At 48.6% G+C, this 22,580-nt stretch overlaps 1 protein-coding gene across 6 annotated transcripts in view; it reads left to right on the top strand.

Annotated features, from left to right (window-relative positions):
* The window catches only part of LOC115404961 (disco-interacting protein 2 homolog C), a 77,703-nt gene that overhangs the window by 46,832 nt on the left and 8,291 nt on the right, over positions 1 to 22,580 (top strand). For 4 of the 6 annotated variants that reach the window (XM_030114323.1, XM_030114325.1, XM_030114327.1 and 1 more), the window contains exons 5-27: positions 2,405 to 2,749; positions 5,334 to 5,492; positions 5,602 to 5,721; positions 5,875 to 6,072; positions 8,288 to 8,379; positions 9,348 to 9,458; positions 10,335 to 10,458; positions 12,168 to 12,277; positions 13,576 to 13,678; positions 13,808 to 13,872; positions 13,958 to 14,051; positions 14,619 to 14,738; positions 14,870 to 14,984; positions 15,372 to 15,511; positions 15,807 to 15,943; positions 16,026 to 16,234; positions 16,338 to 16,452; positions 16,664 to 16,865; positions 17,185 to 17,294; positions 19,199 to 19,279; positions 19,370 to 19,493; positions 20,610 to 20,731; positions 22,500 to 22,580. The exon at positions 22,500 to 22,580 is cut by the window's right edge and continues 31 nt beyond it. In XM_030114323.1, the coding sequence (XP_029970183.1) occupies positions 2,405 to 2,749; positions 5,334 to 5,492; positions 5,602 to 5,721; positions 5,875 to 6,072; positions 8,288 to 8,379; positions 9,348 to 9,458; positions 10,335 to 10,458; positions 12,168 to 12,277; positions 13,576 to 13,678; positions 13,808 to 13,872; positions 13,958 to 14,051; positions 14,619 to 14,738; positions 14,870 to 14,984; positions 15,372 to 15,511; positions 15,807 to 15,943; positions 16,026 to 16,234; positions 16,338 to 16,452; positions 16,664 to 16,865; positions 17,185 to 17,294; positions 19,199 to 19,279; positions 19,370 to 19,493; positions 20,610 to 20,731; positions 22,500 to 22,580 (3,077 nt within the window). The remainder of the gene's footprint in view (positions 1 to 2,404; positions 2,750 to 5,333; positions 5,493 to 5,601; positions 5,722 to 5,874; positions 6,073 to 8,287; positions 8,380 to 9,347; positions 9,459 to 10,334; positions 10,459 to 12,167; positions 12,278 to 13,575; positions 13,679 to 13,807; positions 13,873 to 13,957; positions 14,052 to 14,618; positions 14,739 to 14,869; positions 14,985 to 15,371; positions 15,512 to 15,806; positions 15,944 to 16,025; positions 16,235 to 16,337; positions 16,453 to 16,663; positions 16,866 to 17,184; positions 17,295 to 19,198; positions 19,280 to 19,369; positions 19,494 to 20,609; positions 20,732 to 22,499) is intronic. The other 2 variants (XM_030114326.1, XM_030114324.1) reach the window with 1 other exon arrangement.

Here is a 22,580-nt window from a genome sequence, read left to right as displayed (position 1 = left end):
AATACATTAGTATTTTGGCTGTAACTTTACTTATTGCAGCTTTCAGACGATGGTTAAAGTTTTCTCTGTAATCTCCGCTACGCGCAGCGATGGCGTCGCTTTTGGTTTAGCCGCCGGACTTCGCCAAAAAAATTTGAAAACAAAAAGGGGCAGCGCTGATTGGCTCGGCCGTGAAACGGCCGAGTCGCATTCTCTTTCTCTTGCCTTGTCCCCAGACCCACCCCAGCTACTAAATCCAAATGTGGACGAGGCGTGGGCGGGGCTGGTTTATGAGGCTAGGAACTTCAGTCAGCCAGACCTGACTCACATCAGACCAGATCAGACTAGGTCAAATCACCAGGTCACACCAGATCACACCAGATCAGCAGATCAGGCCAGATCAGACTAGATCATCAGATCAGCAGCAACAGAGTGGAGAGTGACGTCTGTTCAGATCGCAGCAGCTCCCAGCTTCTAGACTTCAGCCTTGGTCTGATCAGAAACTTCCAGCTCTGCACAGAGATCCTGCCGCTCACCGTTTCATTCTTCTCAGTTTGTTCCCACGTTCTTGTTCCATGTCTGGCTGATCTGGGACCAGCAGCTCTTTAAGACATGACTGAGCCTTTCAGCTTCAGCTTCATAGGTTAAAAATAAGATTTTAAACTTGAAGCTAATGAAGAGGAACTGGTGAATTTCTCCAAGGATCACTGAAGTATTGATTTTCAGTCGATATTCCATCTGTTCCTCTAGTTTCTGTCACTGCAGCGGCATTCAGACGGAGTGTGACGAGTCGGAGGTCTGATCTCACTGATGTGGTTCCACCGACTCACAGAACAATGAGGAAGATGATCAATACTGCGAGAACAACAAAAGCAATACCCACAGTTTTAACAATAACATGAAGAACAACGCCAGGGACAAAAACGATTCCACAACGATCTTAGCCACAAAAATGATGATGAAAACAATCACACTCTCTGCAAAAGCAATAACAGCATTAACAAAAGCAACATTTAAGATGTAAGCAAACTGATTTATATTCCACTTTACAAAACAAGCACAGTGAAGAAGCAGCAATTACAGCAATTAAAATGAAATGGAATAAATATATGAGAAAAAAGAAGAAATGTTCTGTTAAAGAAACAACCTGATCGAAACAGAAAACAAGAAGAGTTTGACCTGACAAGACCTGGACCTGCACCGTTTCACCCCAAGTCACACACACACACACACACACACACACACACACACACACACACACACACACACACACACTGAGCAGCTCCATGTTCCTATTTCTATATCCATTCCATTTTTGAGATTTAGAAAGCACATGCCCTCAGGGAGCGTTAAAAGCAGCAGCACACATTCAAAACACGAAAACACGCTTTTTCTCTCCCCCTCTCTCATTCTCTCTTTCTCTCTCTCTCTCTTGCCCCTCTCTCATTCTGCCTCGCTCTCTCTCTTTCTCTCTCTCTCTCTCGCCCCTCTCTCATTCTGCCTCGCTCTCTCTCTTTCTCTCTCTCTCTCTCTCTCACATTCTCCCTCGTTTTCTCTCTCTCTCGCTCGTCTCTCGTTCTGGTCATCAAGCAGGATATGCTCATCATGAAAAGAATGATGGAAAAAAGTTAGAAAGCAAAGGTACAAACACGCTCTGGATAAACAGTTGGTGAACCAGTTGGCGAACAGTCGGTAAACTAATCTGGAATATCTTTTCACCTTCTGAACTGGAGCTTTTGGAACCACTGTTTCAAATAGGAAGTTCCCAGGAAAACAAGGTTGAACATGTCACTGGTTAAAAACTTCCCTTGATGACAAAGGTTTAAAAGTCAGAAGTTGGAACTCCGTTCTTGCAGCTGGAAGCATCTCAGCTGAAAAGCGATGAGTTCTTCATGTTCGCTGGTTCACATGAAGTGACCGAGCTTCTGAGGTTTCATGAGGCCTCGATGGAACATTCACTGCTGCCGTGTTTCCATCTGCTGATAAACAAACATGTGGTGACGTGTTTCCATTCTTCTTCAGACCACAAACCAACAACAGTTTCTCTTTTATCTGTTGGACTTTTGTCATTTGTCGACCAGATTGTTTTTTGTGCGTGTGTGTGTGTGTGTGTGTGTGTGAGAACTGGGTCAGCTTCTGTTGTTATTCATATCATCACTCACAATCTCATTATGCCCTGGGCATTATGGAAATCACATGCAAAACACGCGCGCGCACACACACACACACACACACACACACACACACACACACGTTCCATTCCCTCCTGCAGCAACGTTAAACGGATGAGTTTGAGATGTGAGGTACATAAATATTCTATGTGTGTATCTCTATATTCTTCTGTGGTTTCTTTTTTTAAAAACAGTTTGGACGAAAAGCCGGCTGATGTTTGATCCTAGTTTTTTATGCTTGTTTTGCTCCTCAGACACCTCATCTGGCTCGGAGGGCGAAGGTCAGGGTGATGGAGATGAAGAGGATGGAGGAGACGGTGAAGGGGATGGATGCGGCGGCGGAGGAACGCCGTCCAGCCGGGAAGGGAGCATCACCGTGGAGCACTGGATCAGCCGGGCCATCCATGGCACCTCCTCCACCACCACCACCACCACCACCTCCTCCACGGCGTCATCTTCCTCCTCCTCCACCCGCAGCGGGGGCAGCGGGGCGGCCGGAGGCCGGCTGGCCGACGTACTGGCCCAACACGTCCACATGTCCGCCCAGCACCACCTCCGTCACCACCACCACCACCACCACCACCACCACCACAAGTCAGGTAAGATTCCAGGCCGATTCCACGTCCACCTTCAGGACCGGGAGGAGCAGAGCAGAGTGAAACTTTGGGATCATCACTATCACTGCCATCACTGTCACTACTAACACTATCACTTTCATCTCTGTCATCACTATCACTATCATAACTATCATTACCCGTCACTATCACGGTTATCACAGCCATTACTATTGCTGAAATCACTATCACTGTTATCACCATCATTACTGTCACTGTCATCACTGTCACTATCATAACTATCACTCTCATTATTATCACCATCACTTTCATCACATTCACTACAATCACCATCAGCACTAGACACTATCATCACTATCCTCACGATCACTGTTATCACTATCACCATCATCACTATCACTGTGATCGCTATCATCGCTATCATCTCTCTGATCTCTAGCAGTCACTATCCTCACTATCACTGCCATCACTATCACTAGTATCACTATCACCATCATCACTATCACTATGATCACAATCATCGCTATCATCATCATCATCTCTCTGATCCCTACCAATCACTATCACTGTTATCACTATCACTCCCATCACTATAATCACTATTGCTACTGTCACTATCACTAATATCACTATCGTCATCACTATCATCACCTTCACTATCATCGCTATCATCTCTCTGATCTCTACCATCACTGTTACTACTCTCACTACCGTCACGATCATCACTATCACTATCACTAGTGTCACTGCCACTGTCACTATCGGCACTACCATCACTATCATCTCTCTGATCTCTACTAGTCTCTATAATCACATTCACTATCATCACTATCACTGTTATCACTATCACTCCCATCACTGTCATCACTATCGCTACTGTTATTATCTCGAGTATCACTATCACTGTTGCTGTGAGCACTACCATCACGATCATCGCTATTACTGATATCACTGTTATCACTACCATCACTATCATCGCTGTTACTATGATCGTAATCACCATCAGTACCATCACTGTCCTCACTGTCATCACTGTCACTGGCACCACTATCAGTTTCACTGTCATCACCGTCGCTATTGTCAAGGAGTGTGTGTCTGGAGGATGAAGAAGAATTGTGCGTGAGGAAACAGTGTGTGTCTGGAGGATGAGGAGGAGTGTGTGTCATGAGGAAGGTGAACAGAATCCTAAAACTTCATTTTCACGGTATCAGTTTGTTTTCTCTGATTGGAGGAAAATGATTCCTCAACATGATTTCAAGCTGCTGATGAGAGTTTGACTGTCCTTGAACTTTTTTGACTAGAAGCACACACACACACACACACACACACACACACACACACACACACACAGAGTAATTGGCATGCGTGTCCTGCGTCCTGCTCTGTTGATATTCGGTCTGTGTCTTCGGCTCGGTGGTTTCACTGAAAGTCGTCTCTCTTCATCTCCTCCACCTTGTTTTTCACTTTATTCTGAGTTTATGAATCAGATTGAGTTAATTTTTGATGAGCTATCTTGGCATGAAGGAGTGAATGACTGAAGGACAGAGCGGTGGAGGGAGGGGTGGAGACGATCGGTTTTTAGACACTGGTGAGGAGGACGGATTAACGGGAAGGAACCAGAGGAGCAGCTGAGATGAAACTGCTCAGCAGAGACAGAGGAGAGACTGGATAAAGGCTGCAGAGATGGAGCTGAAGGTGGGGTCAGATACGGGGTGTCAAACAATGAGGCCATCCATCCATCCATCCATCCATCCATCCATCCATCCATCCATCCATCCATCTATCCATCCATCATCCATCCATTCCCCCCACTGCAGTCTTAATATGTTCGTTATTACAGAACCCAGAGAAGTGGTAGCACACTCTAGCCTGAGGTCATGATTATTGTCAACGTGCTGAAAATGTAAATCTCTGATTAACTCAATGCAAAGGACTCGAAAACAGTAATAACCTGCTGACGGCAGAGCGTGCAGTCCTGCCCCCTGCAGGCATGATGGCCCATTACATTAACTCAACAAGCCAGAAGCTCGCCTGAGACTTCAGATGAAACACTAGACCTGTACTCTTCTTTAGATTCTACTTATAGCCCCCCGTTTTGCCGGGAACCCCCGGGCAGAGCAAAGACGAACTGCTACCCGGGGTCATGAAGGAGGCGAGCGGGAAGAATGGGGGGAACAGCAGAGCTCTGAAACATCAGCAGCAGCAGGTTAATGAGTGGGAAGGAAGGAAATCACAGCCTCCATTCACAAAGGGGCAGATGGACTGTAGAGACAGTGAGGGCAGTGGAGAGCAGTAGGGGGCAGTAGTGAGCAGTCAGGGACAGGATGGGAAGGAAGTCTTCTGTACCTGCGTGCAGAACAACCACTTGAGGAAAGATGAGAATCTGTGTTTCACTGAGTCCTCTGAAAAAAACAGATCGATCACGTTCTCCAGCTCACGGATCGATCTTTGAAGATAGAAGTTATGAAGACAGCTTCAGTTGGACTCTGCCTGCAGTGTCTCTCGCCATGAATGGTTCCCCTGATTTCAGCTTGAACGTCCAGATGAGTGAAAACATGCTCTGAAACGAGGAGCTGCTCTGATCTGACCAGAACCTCTGTTTTCCCAGAAAACCACTCGGCCCCTCCGGACGTCACCGGCTACACCAACAACACTCCCAACGCCTCCTGCGACGGGATCCAGGTGGAGCGAGCGCCCGGCGCCGGCAACGCCGCCCACAAACAGACGCCGAAGTACGGCAACGCCGAGCTGATGGAGACCGGAGACGGTGAGGGAACCCAGAGGGTTCTAACGAGCCTTAAGTCTGGAGCTCAGTGGTGGCTCTCGATCATCGATCATGTGTGTGTGTGTGTGTGTGTGCGTGTGTGTGTGTGTAGGAGTTCCTGTCAGCAGCAGAGTTTCAGCTAAAATCCAGCAGCTGGTCAACACCCTGAAGAGACCCAAGCGTCCTCCGCTCAGAGAGTTCTTCGTGGACGACTTCGAGGAGCTTCTAGAAGGTGAAGTAGAATGTTTCCTCCTGTTCCCCAGTAGAACTGCTCTGCCTGTTGACATGATTCTGACCTGCTGGTTAGTGACAGATGATAAAGACATTTTTGTGAGATGTTTAAAACCCCGGATGACCTCTGAGCCCGCTGGTGTGCCCTCTGCAGTCCAGCAACCTGACCCCAACCAGCCCCGGGCCGAGGGGGCCCCCATGGTGGCCACGAGGGGCGAGCAGCTCGGCGTGGTGACCAACTGGCCCCCGTCCCTGGAGGCGGCCCTGCAGAGGTGGGGCACCATCTCCCCGAAGGCCCCCTGCCTCAGTATCATGGACACCAACGGGAAGCCGCTCGGCGTGCTGACCTACGGTGAGTCCTACAGGCCCTCCAGCTCTTTTGAGGGGTGGGGGGGCTCTTCAGCTGGGCTGGGTGGGCCCTGACCTGTGGGCCCCCTCAGACTTGACTTAACATGTCCCTAATGCAGGTCCACATACGACCTGCTGAATTACATATAGAGGGGAGAGTTTCTGTGAGCTACAGTAAATAACCTCTATCAGCACGGCGGCTCCTGCCGGGGACCCATAAAGACTCTATACAGACCCCATTAAGAACTCATAAAGACCCCAAAAAAACAAATAAAACCCATATACAGAACCCATAAAGACTTCATAGACTCCATAAAGGCATAAAGACATGAAGAACTCATTAAGACTCCATGAGAACCCATAAAGACATGAAGAACCTATGAAGACTCCATAAAGAACCCATTAAAACCCCATAAAGACTCCCTAATGACGGCAAAAGGACCCCATAAAGACCCCACAAAGAACCCATAAAGACTCCATAAAGACAATAAGAACCCATAAATACATGAAGAACCCATTCACACTACCGTTCTCGGGTGTGTTTTTACACGGCGACGGTGCTCCGAGCAACTAAAACCGCTCCCAAAGTGGAAGAAGTGGTCTCCGTCTCTGTAGAAACAGGGAAAACTGAACTTTTCTGAAGTTTTGCTCGTGGTCCTAGTTCTGGTCCTGGGCCTGGTCCTGTGCTCCACAGTCATAGTAAACAGTAGTTCTGCTCAGAGAGAGAGAACGATTCTAGATCAGCATGGTTCATTCTCTGTCCATCCATCTAAAAAAACCCTTGTATTAAACCTTCAGGTTTCTCTGTTACGTTAACTCCATGCTGTTGCTTCAATCCTCAGATTGTTGTTTAATATCTGTTCAGTTGACAGAAATGTGAAAGTCACCAAATATAAACAGCTTGATAAAGACACAGGTCTATTTAAATTGATTTTTATAATCCACAGAACGTCCTTCCTTTCATTAATTTTTCAGTCTATTTTCCTCTCTGGTACCTTAAAGCCCCTTCTTCCTCCACTGATCCAGACAGACTCTGTTATAAAAAAAAAAAAAAAAAAAAAGCAGACTTGAGGGATCAGCCAAGCGAATCGCTGCCGTCTGTCAGTCTGAATCAGGAGCAGCAGGAAATTGATTCTATTGTAGTGAGTTTCAGGGGTGATGATGGGAGCTGACAGACAAACTGAATCTGACCAGAAAACCTGCCGTCAGACACACTGAGACCGCTGAAAGGTGGAGTGAGAAGCAGTGAGGGTGAAGATGATGATGGTGGGATCTGATGAGCAGAAGATGAATGATGAGGAGTTTATTAGCGGAGCTGCCAAACTCAGTTAAATTCAGAGAGTCAGAAATCAACGATTTGACCCTGAGCAGCCTGATCAAACATACGACCGGATTGAAATGAAGAAATGTTTATTTCTCAATAAACAATCAGACTGAAGGACAAGGAGCACAGAGACGAAGACAAAACCAGCAGGAACACACAGACAAAGCAGGTAGATACAGGCCTGAGGGACGCAGGACGATGAGGCACAGCAGATGGCAGTGATAGGGATGGACAGAGAGGACGACACCGGGAAGACAAAACTCTTGCTGTTCTTTCAGCACTGTGATGATGCTCATCTCTTCGTCCTGTTTTTAAAACACTGATATTGTTTTTAACGCTCCTGAAAGTGATGAGGAGAGTTTGAAGCTGCAAGTTTGGTGAGTACTGGGATGAAGCCTCAGCCTGCCGTGTTTAATCACTCCCTCCTCCAGCGTGCACTGGCCTCCTCCAGCGTGCACTGATCTCCTCCAGCATGTGCTGGTTTCCTCCATTGTGTGCTGGTTTCCTCCAGCGTACAGTGGTCTCTTCCAGTGTACAGTCGTGTGTGGTGGTTTTCTTCAGCATGCAATTCAATTCAGTTCAGCTTTATTTATAAAGTGCCAATTACAAAATAGTAAGTTCTATACACTTTTACAGAGAAAATCCAACAAATCCACCTGAGCAAGCGTAAGTGACTGTGGAAAGGAAAAAAAAACTCCCTTTTAAATTTCGGACTCGTCCACTCACACAGAGCTGAAGCACTGAAGTGTTTGTCTCACAGGTGGAGGACGGCGCTGCCTCCATCCGGTCCTTGCTGAACGTTTCCTTCCAGGATTTATCGGGTTCCGTCTATTCACGCGTCGTGTTCCGTTGCCGTGTTCTGCAGGCTGTGATGCTTTCTGGAATCTTCCTGCAGGTAAACTGTGGTCCAGGAGTGTGAAGGTGGCCTACAACCTGCTGCACAAACTGGGAACCAAACAGGAACCGCTGCTCCGGCCCGGAGACCGGGTGAGTCCACACAGCCTCAGTCGCCATGGCAACACGTTCCAAGTGGAACTTTGTCATTTTTACCTTTTCATTTTAGAAAAGTTTCACTTTTGCAACATTCTGGTTCCTGTTCCTGTTTCACAGTGTTTCTGTAATGAAAACACACATCCTGCAGAGAACAATACACTCTAAACATGAACAGTGGAGAACACGGACATACATATGGAGAGAACACCAAGTTGGATTGTTACTACTGTGACTGTCAACTCTTAAACTACCAAGTTCAGGAGGATCTGGACTGGGACCAGGACCTGGACTAAGAGGAACCAGACCTGGGAGCAGAGTTTGGGAAGAGTTGTGTTTTCCAGGAAGACTGTGTTTTCAGTGACTCCAGCATGGTTGTCGTGTGAACGGGGTCTAAAAATATTCATTATGGCCACTGGAGTGGACTGTCGCTGTGTGTCTGCTGAGACCCAGTACACCGCTCCTCTACCAAACACACACTTTCCCTCATGTTTGAGCATGAACTCAAGAAAAACTCAATATGGGGGAAAATGTCACTCAAACAATCAGGGGCAACTGTTTCCATGTTCTACAGCAAAATTCTGAGTTTTGGCCGTTTAAATCAGACTCTCTCCCGTTCATGGATCAAAACGAGTTCTTGAAGAAAATCAGAATCTGACATTACAAAGCTCATTCAGCGTTTCGTATGGGGAGACTGAACGTCTGTAATGGTCTTCGAGTGTGAGGGACTCACTGCAGACGGAATCCCGTCTGCAGTGGAATGTACTGACCCAGTGCAGTTATGACAACATCCGTATAATCAGACAGACTGAACGGCTTTGAGACGTGTACAGCCGAAATAAAATGTTTCAAACTGAAGCAGCGTGATGTTTTGGGAACTGTTTCCTCATTCTGCTTGCAGTCTCGTCAAAGTGTCGGAGTGTTTTCTGCCGTAACGAATGTGTGATTCCTGTTCCTTCCTGCAGGTGGCGCTGGTCTTCCCAAACAACGACCCAGCGGCCTTCATGACGGCGTTCTACGGCTGCCTGCTGGCCGAGGTCGTCCCCGTGCCCATAGAGGTCCCTCTGACCAGGAAGGTAAACCGTCAGCCTCAGCGTCCGCGACGTCAATAAGTCCATCAGCAGCGCGGTGTAGCTGGTTTTAACTCTGCAGCAGAATGTTTCCTGACTCATCCGACAGCTGCTTGCTCAAAAGATAATCCTCATCCCCAGGGAGAGTTTTACAGAAGCACATTGCATTCTCTCTAGGAAAAGAAAAAAAAATTATGTCATAATTACCAGATCCTGACTCGAAAAAGGAAACGTGTTGGCGATATCACAGTTAATCTGATCCTACGACCTTCTGGGTTCCAGAAATGATGATGCCTCTTAAAAATGAGGTAACAGTATGTCAACACTGAGCAGGCGTCTCAAGGCGTCTGAAATCATCGGGATTGTTCAGGCCGAGAGCCATATTGTGAATCTGATGTAAAGCTTTCAAGTGCAACTCAGTCGGTTTTTTTCTTCTGATGTTCTTTGTTGAAACGCTTGTAAAACTGTGCATTTATTACGGATTCTTGTCTCCAGGTACCTCTGTAGTTATTCTCAGGTGGTTTCACTAAATCATTTCTTGATAATTAAATGCTGATACACACTTTACAAGTAGATTTACCGACGCTTCTTTTTCTCACATTTCACATTCACAAGAGCCGGTGTTTCTTTTTGTTTTTGTTTTTTTTCTTCAGTGAGTGGGTTGTGCTTCTGTACAGTTCAGCTGAACTTCCCGTTTTACTAAATTAACCGAAGAAAGTTCATAACACTGCCACCTAGTGGCCAAATTAAAGAAGGGATTGGCTGAAATGTCTGCTGGTTCCACTCCGTGGAGAGTGAATGTTTCCTCTCCTGAAGGCCTTCCCGGCTAGCCGCCTTCGCCGAGCGTCCGTCCTGATCATGTGACCTGTGGACTGTGTGCAGGACGCCGGCAGTCAGCAGATCGGCTTCCTGTTGGGGAGCTGTGGAGTGACGGTGGCTCTGACCAGCGACGCCTGCCATAAAGGGCTTCCCAAGGGCCCCACGGGGGAGATCCCGCAGTTCAAAGGTCTCTCTCACACACACACACACACACACACACACACACACACACACACACACACACACACACACATACACACACACACTGGACATGGCAATAATTTCAAATGAACACACATTTTGAAAGTCTTTCGAAAAACGACACGAAGGTTGAATTTTTCATCGGCGCTCCGACTCTGTCGTCATGGAAACATAACTCGGGGTCCGTCTGTGTAGATGGAGGAAACACTGGTCCTAGTCTTATTCCTAGTTCTGGTCCTTGTCCTGGTTGAAGTTCTGCTCTTAGTTCTGGTCCTGGTCCTGGTCCTGGTCCTGGTCCTGGTCCTGGTCCTGGTCCTGGTCCTGGTCCTTGGCCATTGTGCACATACTCAGTAGATTGATAGTTTAACAGTGAACCATCATGAAAACTGCCTTGTTTTCAGCGTTTCTGCCGTTTCCATGGAGACGGGCATGGCGTTCATAACGTTGTCAAAGTTTGAGTGACGTATTACAGAACCATCGGAAACTAAACCGCCGCGGCGGTTTGAGGAGTGTGAGGGAACTCCTTCCTGAATGCTTCAAGTGTGTTCACTCTGGAAGGAAACTGCACACCAGAGGTCAAAGGTCACTGCCTGTCAGCTGGATGAATGGACAGACGGATGAGAGCAGGAGGCTGAGCAATGACAGGATGATCCAGAGACCGAGAGGAAGCACGGATCGATAGGGAAACAAGCCAGGAGGGTGTGTGTGTGTGTGTGTGTGTGTGTGTGTGTGTGTGTGTGTGTGTGTGTGTGTGTGTGTGTGTGTGTGTGTGTGTGTGGAGAAAGAGAGAATCTCTCATTAATCACCCCTGTTTGCTCTGCAGTAATGGATATATAAATAGGAACATGGAGCTGCTCAGTGTGTGTGTGTGTGTGTGTATGTATGTGTGTGTGTGTGTGTGTGTGTGTGTGTGTGTCATTACAGTAAAGTGCTCTCCGTATTGATCAGCCGGCTTTAAGCCCCGCCCCTTCACTTGTCTGATTGTCGGTTGGGACATTAACAGGATTTGACTGCGGCTGTTTCTCGGACTCATAAACTCTCAGCAGCTCGTCGTCATGACGCCCACCGGCCACCGTGACGCTTCCAGTCCATTCCTGCACATTCCCAGATGAAATACCCCAAACTGGAGCTTTCCAGAGTTGACATACACCAGGTTTCCTTCCTCAGCTTTGAACTGGAGCAACCCTCGCATCTCCCAACGTCTCCAGTTTACTCAGTTTCACTTTAACCCTTTTGTGACATTTTGATCAGATTTTCCACAGAGACACTTTCCATTTAGGTTTTTCTTGCATATCAGCATGAGTGTTGTGTTAAACAGGATATCTGGAGTTGGACATGTTGCTGGAGAAAGTTATGAAACGTTACAGACCACAAATAAATCTGGATCGAAGAGAAACACAATATCTGAGGTGATCTGTCGAAGTCAGAGTTGTGGGAACGAAGAGCAGCAGAAGAGAATCGGGAAAGATGGAGAGAATGTACGACACAGAAAATGTCTTCTCAAATGTTGGAAAGTGTTGAGGAAGCGTCTCGGAATACCAGCAGCGGCATGTTCAGTCAGGAGCAGTGCAGGTGTTCAGACGCTACATGCTGAGTTTGAAAGACGGCAGACTGGTCCGTCATGAATCAGCTTCAGCAGCGTTCTTTTGCCAATAAAAAACTGTGTGTGTGTGTGTGTGTGTGTGTGTGTACCAGGCTGGCCGAAGGTGCTGTGGTTCGTCACGGAGTCAAAACACCTCTCCAAACCTCCTCGAGACTGGTTCCCACACATCAAGGACGCCAGTGAGGACACGGCCTACATCGAGGTAACACACACACACACACACACACACACACACACACACACACACACAGTCTTGTATTTCTATCCTTGTGGGGACCGTCCATTGACTCCCATTCATGTCTAGCCCCTAACCCTGACCCTTAGCCTAACCCTAACCCACACCACAACAAAGCCTAACCCTAAAGAAATGTTTTTGCACTTTTACTTTTTTCAGTAACAACAACATGGTCAAGAAAACACTGTTTCTCCTACTTAGGACCGGAAAAAGGTCCCCACAAGGCACGTCGTTCCACGTTTTGCTATCCTTGTGGGGACATTTGGCCCCGACAAGGATAGAAATACAAGAACACACACACACACACACACACACAGGGATCAGAACTGCTGCTCGTTCCAGCCACCGAGTCGATGCACTGTGTCCGTTTTATGGATGATGTAGATGCCCCCCCCCCGATGCTATCAGCTGGTTTGATTGATAGATTTCTCCCGCTGTCCGTCCTTAAGCAGTAATTGCACCAGCAGCGAGGTGATTGCTGTGCAGATTGAAACCAGGCCGTCAGTGAGGAGGGGCGACCGTTTGTTTCTCTGGTTTTCACCACTGGACTGATGAGAGATACCGTGTCTGAGCCGCTTTCATGAAATCATGGCGCCTCGCGCTGTCAGATCGGCCGATTGGAGGCAAACCTCTCACACAGGCGGCAGTAATATCGAGGAAAGTCTCAGTGGCTCCACTCAGACGTCACATGCTGGGAAACGAAACCTGCTGACATTATTCTGGGATTTAAGTCTGAGTTATTGTGTTTCCCGAGGACGGAACTCTGAGGCCCAACAGCACAGAAGGAAGCATTTGAAATCCATGAATCTGACCTGGGTTTAAATATCTTAGAAAGAAGTCCATGAGTTCATAAGTACCAGTGTAACAACAGACAACATCAGAAGTGAAGCTGAGAAAAGCCTTCTGTGGAAGCTGTAAACCACATGGTGTCTTCTGAATGAATCAGCTGGCATCGAAAAACCACAGTGTTTATTCAACACAGTCCTGGTGTATTCATGGACTCAGACACACTCAATGGATATTTACCCCAGTATTGCTCTTTATCATTGATTGATCATTATTGATCCATATAGATATGCTCATCGTATTATGGTTATCCTTAGAAATGTTATTTTCTTCATCATGTCATCTGTTTTATTTATTTTGTAAATACAAGTTTTTTTGAAGTCCTGCAACTTAAAAAATGACAGATTTCATATGTTATTCCTGTAACAGTGTACGTTTTTGAGCTGTGTGTGTGTGTGTGTGTGTGTGTGTGTGTTCAGTATAAGACGTGTAAAGACGGCAGCGTCCTTGGGGTGACGGTGATGAGGACGGCCATGCTCGCACACTGTCAGGCCCTCACTCAGTCCTGCTCCTACACAGAAGGTAACACACTCCTTAGCCGAGCCGCCGCCGTGCGTCCTGGACGCCTTGATGCGCCCCGGCCGCCAGCCGCGTGTCCCGCCCGCTCTGAAACGCCACGTGAAGGTCTGTCTTCCTGTCTCTGCCCTGCAGCCGAGACCATGGTCAATGTGTTAGACTTCAAGAAGGAGGTGGGACTGTGGCACGCCGTCCTCACTGTGAGACGTCTTTCTGTCTTTCTGGGGTGGTGTGGGTGGGGCTGGGCCTCAGTGGTCACTAAGGTGTCTCAGTTTTGTCTTTCAGAGTGTGATGAACATGATGCACGTCATCAGCATTCCCTACGCGCTGATGAAGGTCAACCCTCTGTCCTGGATCCAGAAGGTCTGCCAGTACAAAGGTAGCAAGACCTCGTCCACCTGTTCATACATTTATCTGTTTATCCATCTGTTTATACATCATTTATTCATATATTCATACATCCATCTGTTTATACATCTGTTCATACATTCATCTGTTTATACATCCATCTGCGTGTACATCCATCGTCCATCCAGACATCTGTTTATACATCCATCTGTTCATACATTTATCTGTTTATCCATCTGTTTATACATCATTTATTCATATATTCATAAATCCATTTATGCATCTGTTCATACACTCATCTGTTTATACATCCATTTTTAAATTCATCATCCATCCATCCGTTTGTACATCCCTGTTTATTCATCCATCTGTTTATATATCGATCATCCATCCAACCATCCATATGTTTATACATGCGTTGTCCATCTATTTATGCATCCGTTGTTAAATCCATTATCTATCCATCTGTCTCTTTATACATCCACCCATCCCTGTAAACAACAATCTTTATGTCCAAATGAGACATTTTAGTTGATTGTCCCCTGAATTTAAATTGTCCTTCAGCTCTCGTCAGATGACCTTCTGCTTGTGTTTGCAGCTAAAGTGGCCTGTGTGAAGTCCCGGGACATGCACTGGGCTCTGGTGGCTCACCGCGACCAGCGGGACATCAACCTCAGCTCCTTGCGCATGCTGCTGGTGGCAGACGGTTCCAATCCCTGTAAGAAGTCATGCTCACGTACAAAGTTCATGTATACGTATGTGAAAATTGAATATGATATGATAAAACAAGCTTATGAAACAGAACCAAAGTTTGTCCCCTGTGAGCTCCTGTAACCTTTTCTTCTGCAGGGTCGATCTCGTCCTGTGACGCTTTCCTCAACGTCTTCCAGACGAAGGGCTTGAAACCGGAGGTCATCTGTCCCTGTGCCAGTTCACCAGAGGCTCTGACGGTGGCTGTAAGGAGGTACACACACACACACACACACACTCACACCCATACCCATACCTTTGACATTTTGATTTGGTTTTATTTCTGGTCATTTTTAAAGTCAGTCGGTTGGTTTTCTTGTGTGTCGGGTTGTTTGGCTTTAATGGCAGATTTGACTGTTTATTCCTGAGCTGTCTCCTGTCTAATCCTAAAACTCTGAGCTCAGTTAAAAGAGTTTATTTACCAGCAGAACCAGTGAAAACGTTATGATGTGTGTATTTTTTGAGAGTAGATCAACAGCAGCAGTGGAGGATTCTGGGTGTTTGTAACATTCAATCCTCTATCATCTGCATATGTGGAGAACGCTCAGTGAAGGAGAAAGGTGGTGCTTACAGTTTGACCCCCCCACCTTCTTCCCTGCAGGCCGCTGGAGGAGGGCACCACCCCCCCTGGGCGAGGCGTGCTGTCCATGCCGGGTCTGAGTCACGGAGTGATCCGGGTGGACTCGGAGGAGAAGCTGTCGGTGCTCACGCTGCAGGACGTCGGCTCGGTGATGCCTGGAGGTCAAACACTCTCTGCTGGCAATGATCCGTTGTTAGATTCAATCAAACTCATGAAAGATAACAGAAAGAGGATGAAATAGGAGCAGCTGAATGCTACTGATCATCACTTTAACATGGCCAGAGGTGGTTAAAAGTCTTCAGTAGAAAAACAGAGGCTTCTGGAGGGAAAACTGTTCGGCTAAAGTTCTGGTTTGACTCCTTTACTTAAAAAGGACATGTTCTGAGGTGTGTGTGTGTGTGTGTGTGTGTGTGTGTGTGTGTGTGTGTGTGTGTGTGTGTGTGTGTGTGTGTGTAGCTCTGATGTGTGTGGTCAGGCCTGACGGCGTCCCTCAGCTCTGTAAAACTGACGAGATCGGAGAGCTCTGTGTTTGTACGGTTGCCACGGGAACCTCTTATTATGGGCTGTCTGGGATGACCAAGAACACCTTCGAGGTGAGTTTCGCAGCTTCTGTGTTTGTGTGTGTGTGCGTGCGTGCGTGTGCTGACCTTTCCTGGACCCCCCTCACCCATGCAGGTGTACCCGGTGTGCGGTGGCGGGACGCCCGTCGGCGACGCCCCCTTCACCAGAACCGGCCTGCTGGGCTTCATCGGACCCGCCGGGCTCATCTTCGTCGCAGGAAAGATAGACGGGCTGATGGTGGTGGGCGGGCGGCGGCACAACGCCGACGACATCGTAGCCACGGCGCTCGCCGTGGAGCCCATGAAGTTCGTGTACAGGGGGAGGTGTGTGGTCCCTCCTGACGGCCTGTCACGCTGTTTGCCTACAGGGTGACAGTACAGTCACACAGCAGTCAGGAGGGTCTTAGAGAGTCACTGCTGTGTGCAGGATCGCTGTGTTTTCCATCACTGTGCTCCACGACGAGAGGATCGTGGTTGTGGCCGAGCAGCGTCCAGATTCCAGCGAGGAGGACAGCTTCCAGTGGATGAGCCGAGTCCTACAGGTCAGAACCATGGACAGAACCCAGTCCTGCAGGTCAGAACCACAGACAAAATCCAGTCCTGCAGGTAAAAAGCTCAGACAGAACCCAGTCCAGAGTCCTGACAATCAGAACCTCAGACAGAACCCAGTCCTGTAGGTCAGAACCCTTGACCGACTCTACTGTACACCAACATTTGTTCTCTACATCTGATCCACATCCACCTTCGTTCCAGGCCATAGACGGGATCCACCAGGTGGGGGTCTACTGCCTGGCCCTGGTGCCCTCCAACACTCTACCTAAAACCCCCCTGGGGGGCATCCACCTGTCGGAGACCAAGCAGCTCTTTCTGGAGGGGGCGCTGCACCCCTGCAACGTTCTGATGTGTCCACACACCTGCGTCACCAACCTGCCCAAACCCAGGCAGAAACAGCCAGGTAGACCCAGGTTGCTATTGTACTGAGGTCCAGCTCAAATGAACTCCAGATGAACTCAGTCCTGACAAGACTTGACGTTAGCATCATTAGCATTACGAGCATGGCTGGCATTGTTAGCATTGTTAGCATTATCCTTCATCCAGTGTATCTGTGATGAATCAGCAACTTTTTTTCAAATTTCATTTCACATGATGAATTCAATCACATCTGACGTCACCTTCCATCACCTCTGCTTCCACCTCCTCCCCTTCCTCGTCTTCCACCTCCCTCTCCTCTCCTTCCTCCTCCTCCTCCTCCCCCTCCTCTTCCTCCTCCCCAGAGATCGGTCCTGCCTCAGTGATGGTGGGGAATCTGGTGTCAGGGAAAAGGATCGCTCAGGCCAGCGGTCGTGATCTGGGTCAGATTGAAGACAACGACCAGGCAAGGAAGGTGTGTGTGTGTGTCGTGTGTTTGTGTGTGTGTGTGTGTGTGTGTGTGTGTGTGTGTGTGCGCGCGCGCGTCGTGCCGTGCCGTGCCGTGCCGTGCCGTGCCGTGCCGTGCCGTGCCGTGCCGTGCCGTGCGTGAAAGCTGCCTGTGAAGTTTCTGTCCTGCAGATGTAAATTGGAGAGCTGGTTAGAGTTCCACAACTGCTCTTCCCTCAGCTGCTCTTCAACGAGAACAAACCTCCAAGAGAGCAAAACTCCAGGAGAATAAACTCCCAGAACTGATCTCCATTCATGTTTCACTCTGTTCTCAATCAGTTCTGATCATTATCAGTATCACTGATCACCCTCTTCACAGTGAGCTCAGCAGGAACAAAATGCAGCATTTAATTGATTTATCATGTTCATAATGTGGGAAAAGTTCCTGGGAATTCCCACTTTGACCCGGAATTATTCACACTGAGCAGCTCGCCTGGTAAAGACAGTAAAAAGACACGGATGGTAGGCTCCTGAGGGTAAAAGCACCAGGGGCGGACAAGGTTCTCCCTGAGTACCTTCAGTCTCTGGATGTCCAGGAACTGTCTTAGGAATCGTCTCGCTAACATTTTGTGGCAGTCGGGGACAGTACCTCTGGACTGGCAGACCGAGTTGGTGGTTCCCCTTTTTAAAAAGGGGGACCGGAGGATGTGCTCCAACTATGGGGGATCACACTCCTCAGCCGACCTGGGAAAGTCTATTCCAGGGTACTGAAGCAGAGGATTCGACTGTTGGCCGAACCTCAAATCCAAGAGGACCAGTGTGGTTTTCGTCCTGGTCGCGGAACACTGGACCTGCTGTAGACCCTCCATAGAGTGCTGGAGGGTTTTGTGTGAGTCCGCCCAACCAGTCCACATGTGTTCTGTGGATTTGGAGAAGGCGTTCCACCATGTTCTTCATGGTGCCTTGTGGGGGGTGCTTTGGGAGTATGGAGTCCAGAGCCCCTTGTTAAGGGCCGTCCAGTGTCTGTATGACCAAAGTAGGAGTCTGGTCCACATTGTCGGCAGTAAGTCAGACCTGTTCTCTGGCAGAGTTGCCCTTTGTCACCGGTTCTGTTTATCATTTTTATGGACAGAATTTCTAGGTGCAGCCAGGGGCCGCACCTAGTTTGGGGACAACAGGATTTAGTCTTTGCCTTTTGCAGATGATGTTGTCCTGTTGGCATCATGGAACCTGGACCATCATGCACTGGGGCTGGTTGCAGCAGAGTGTGAAGCAATGGGGATGAGGCTCAGCACCTCTAAATCTGGGGTCTTGGTCCTGGACCAGAAGGAGGTGGTCTGCCCTCTCTGGGTTGGTGGAGAGACTCTGATCCAAGTGGAGGAGTTCAAGCATTTTGGAGTTTTGTTCACGGGTGGAGGAAGGATGGAGGTGAGATTGACAGGCGCGTCAGTGCAGTGTCTGCAGTGATGCAGTCATTGTATCGGTCCGTCATGGTGAAGAAAGAGCTGAGCTGAAAGGAGAAGCTCTGGATTTACTGGTCACTTAACATTCCTCCCCTCACCTATGGTCATGAGCTTTGGGTCAGAACCCAAACGACAAGATCTGGATTCAAGCGGCTGAAATGAGCTTCCTCTGTAGGGTGACTGGGTGCTCCCTTAGAGATAGTTTGAGGAGCTACGTCACCAAGGAGGAGGAGCTACTTCAACATCTCGGGATCCTCCAGGAAGAGCTGGAGGAAGAGTCTGGGGACAGGAAGTCTAAATATCCCTGCTTAGACTGTTCCCCCTGTGATTGATAATGGATGATGGATGGATGGGTGGATGGATGATGGATGGATGGATGGAATATAAAACATATGAAGAAGAAAGAGTTTCCACAGTTTCTACTTCTTTTTGTTCAGTTTGAAAGTGACTGTTTCTGTTTGTCTTTCAGTTTCTCTTCCTGTCTGAAGTTTTACAGTGGAGAGCTCAGACCACCCCGGAACACGTTCTCTACACACTGCTCAACTCCAGGGTAACATAAACACATGCACACACAAACTTTAGTGAAATATGTTTGTATTGAAATCTCCATGGTGACGCTCTGTGTGTGTGTGTCCTCCAGGGGACCGTCTCCAGCTCTCTGACCTGTGTTCAGCTCCACAAGCGAGCCGAGAAGATCGCAGCCATGCTGTCTGAACGGCGCCACCTGCAAGACGGAGACCACGTGGCACTGGTCTACCCCCCAGGTCAGTGGCGGCTGCTGGTCTTCCAAAGAGGGGAAGCTCATTTTCAGCATACATTGTAATATGTGTAATCTGTTTTTTGTATGTAAATTCTATTAGCTTTCATGCCTTTTGTATGCCCTGTCAAAGTTAGACAGATCCTCAAAGCCCACTTGCGACCAAACAACACCTCCCTGAGATAGTTTCATCCAGAGGCATGGCCAGCAGGACATTTTATTGGTGAAAGCACTTCCAGTCAGCAGCTCACCTTGTCAGACCAGGACAGCTGAAAGGACCTGTTACTTTTCCCCACCTTTCGGCACCAGCTCAGTCTTAGGAGTTGATCTGTTATGCAGTTTAACACCAATTTTCTCTTCGTAAGGAAGACTATCAAATGGCTTCGCCAAAATCCGGTCCACAACATTCACATTGTCTGCTAGCGAGCAGCTGGAGCTGCTGGAGGCTGGAGCGCTGTGTGAGAGAAGGGGAGAAGCTCCACAGCTGCTAGTCGAGGACAGAAACCACAGAGTGACCTAAACGAGTCTCCAAACACAACGCTAGTCGTTTTTCACAAACACAAAGTCTCCAGGGATCAGCAAAGCCTCCGAATCAACTCAGCACAACAGAATGAAAAACTTTTTTGGGGAGCAGCCCACTGCTCCATAGACCCCCAGAGACGCTGAGCGTCCGTGGGCGGGACCAGCCCAGTATTTTATCCAATGAGCGTCCAGTTTCACTGCAGCAGAACAACCCACTCTAGCTTCCGCATGGACGCTCAGCGTCCGGCTGTTTAAAGCGCCGTGCCGCTGCGAGGAGGAGTGAGAAAAAAGCCGAGTCAATTACTTGAGATAAGTAGCCGATTCTGAACAAAAGATGAACGTGTTGTAGCGCATATTTAGTCAATGAAATGTTCACACAACAGTAAATATTGGACCACTTATTTTTTGACATTTTAGGGGAAGTTGAGCTTCCCTTGCAGTCTTAGAGCAATCGCCACTGCCCCAGGTACTGATCCGAACCTGAGGACGGTCTGGGAAGAGGGCAGGGTCTCACCTGATGGGTCTGAGCGGTCAGAACGGGATTCAACACAAGCTGAACTTCTGTTTTTCCAAGATATTAACCCCCTCCTGTCCACCGCAGGCATGGACCTGGTGGCGGCGTTCTATGGCTGTCTGTATGCCGGCTGCGTACCCGTCACAGTTCGCCCCCCCCACCCTCAGAACATCTCCACAACACTCCCCACCGTCAAGATGATCGTGGAGGTAAAGACATTTCCTGTGATTCATGGCAGAGGTCAGGAGGTCGACCCGGTGAAGTTGTAGGTTCTCCAGGAAGCTCAAGGACAGAAAAGACCCATATGATAAAAACAGCATAAAAAACTCCAGGAGATCAGAATCAGAAACAAGACGGACCAATGTGTAGAAAGAGAATTAATGAATTCAGTTAAGATCATGTGAACATATACACATGATATAAATCTTTGTGAACACAAATCAACCCGACGACAGTTTATCATCCATCCATCTTCAACTGCTTATCCAGGGTCAGGTCTCAGGGGCAGCAGTCTAAGCAGGGATCCTCAGACTTCCTCCAGCACTTCCTGGAGGATCCCAAGGCGTTCCCAGGCCAGCCGAGAGACGTAGTCTCTCCAATGTGTCCTGAGTCTTCTCCGGTGCCTCCTCCCAGTGGGACGTGCTCAGAACTCCTCCCCAGGGAGGCGTCCAGGAGGCATCCTAAACAGAAGCCCGAGCCACCTCAGCTGGCTCCTCTGGATGTGGAGGAGCTCTACACCAAGCCCCTCCCTGGTGACATACCTCCTCCCTGTCTCTAAGGGAGCGTCCAGCTACTCTACGGAAGAAGTTCATTTCAGCTTCTGGTGTTTGGAATCTTGTCCTTTCTTTTTTGACCATAGCTGAGGGTAGGAACACAGACTGGTAAATTCAGAGCTTCTCCTTTCAGCTTAGCTCCTTCTTCACCACAACAGACCGATATGACGTCTGCATCACTGCAGACACTGCTCTAATCCACCTGTCAATCTCGTGGTCCTGGACCCCATGACCTTGGATTTGGAGGTGCTGATCCTCATCCTCGTCATCCTTGATACATAAGAAGTCCAATAACAGAACACCACTCAGGTTCAGATCAGGGAGGCCGTGCAACTCAGTCAACCCCCTCCAGGTCTTACTATCGCCGCCCACATGGGCGTTGAATTCCCCCAGTAGAACAATGGAGTCCCAAGTTGGAGCACTGTCCAGCTCCCCTCCCAGGGACTCCAATAAAGCCACATACTTGGCACTGCTGTTCGGTCCGTAGGTGGTGACAACAGTGAGGCACCTGTCACCGACCCAAAGGATTCACCGGGGTGAACTCAAACACATGGTGGCTGAACTCTGGGGCTATAAGCAAACCCACACCAGACCACTGCCTCACACAGCGGACAATGCCAGAGAACTGGAGAGTCCAGTACCTCTGGAGGCGTTGGGTTCCAGAGTCCAGGCTGTGAAGATGAGCCAGATATCTTGCCAGGACTTCTCAACCTCCCTCACAAGCTCAGGCTCTTTCCCCCCGATTAGGTGATGTTCCATGTTCCTAGAGCCAGTCTGTGTGTCCAGGGATCAAGTGTTAGGGCCCCCCGCCATCACCTGGCACCCAATCCACCCTGCACCCGCCCCCTACGGTTCCCTCGGCGGGCGGTGAGTCCACTGGAGGACGGGACCATGCTGTCCCTTCGGGCTGAGCTCAGGCAACCCCGATGGTTTATCAAATCCACATTTCAGTTTCACCTCTTGGGATGAAAATTTGACACAACTTTCAACACTCGAGTCACGTTTAAAGAAATCTGAGGTTCCAGGAACTTCTGCACAAACTGGAGCCTCGCAGGAGTCTGACTGCTGGAGAAATTGCAGATTCCTGAATTGCAGAGCTCAGAATTGAATCTTTGAGAGAGCTGAAGGGCACAGCTGGAGCAGGACAAGGTGGAGCAGGTGGCGGTCCGAGCTGCCGGTTCATCTGGATGCTTCCTGTTTCCAGGTGAGCCGCTCGGTCTGCTTGATGACGACTCAGCTCATCTCCAAGCTGCTGCGCTCCAAAGAGGCCTCTGCTGCAGTGGAC

Source organism: Salarias fasciatus, chromosome 18 (assembly GCF_902148845.1).
Source record: "Salarias fasciatus chromosome 18, fSalaFa1.1, whole genome shotgun sequence".
Taxonomy (NCBI): Eukaryota; Metazoa; Chordata; class Actinopteri; order Blenniiformes; family Blenniidae; genus Salarias; species Salarias fasciatus.
The sequence above is the reverse complement of the archived record's forward strand: the minus strand, read 5'-3'. Positions and strand labels throughout refer to the sequence as shown.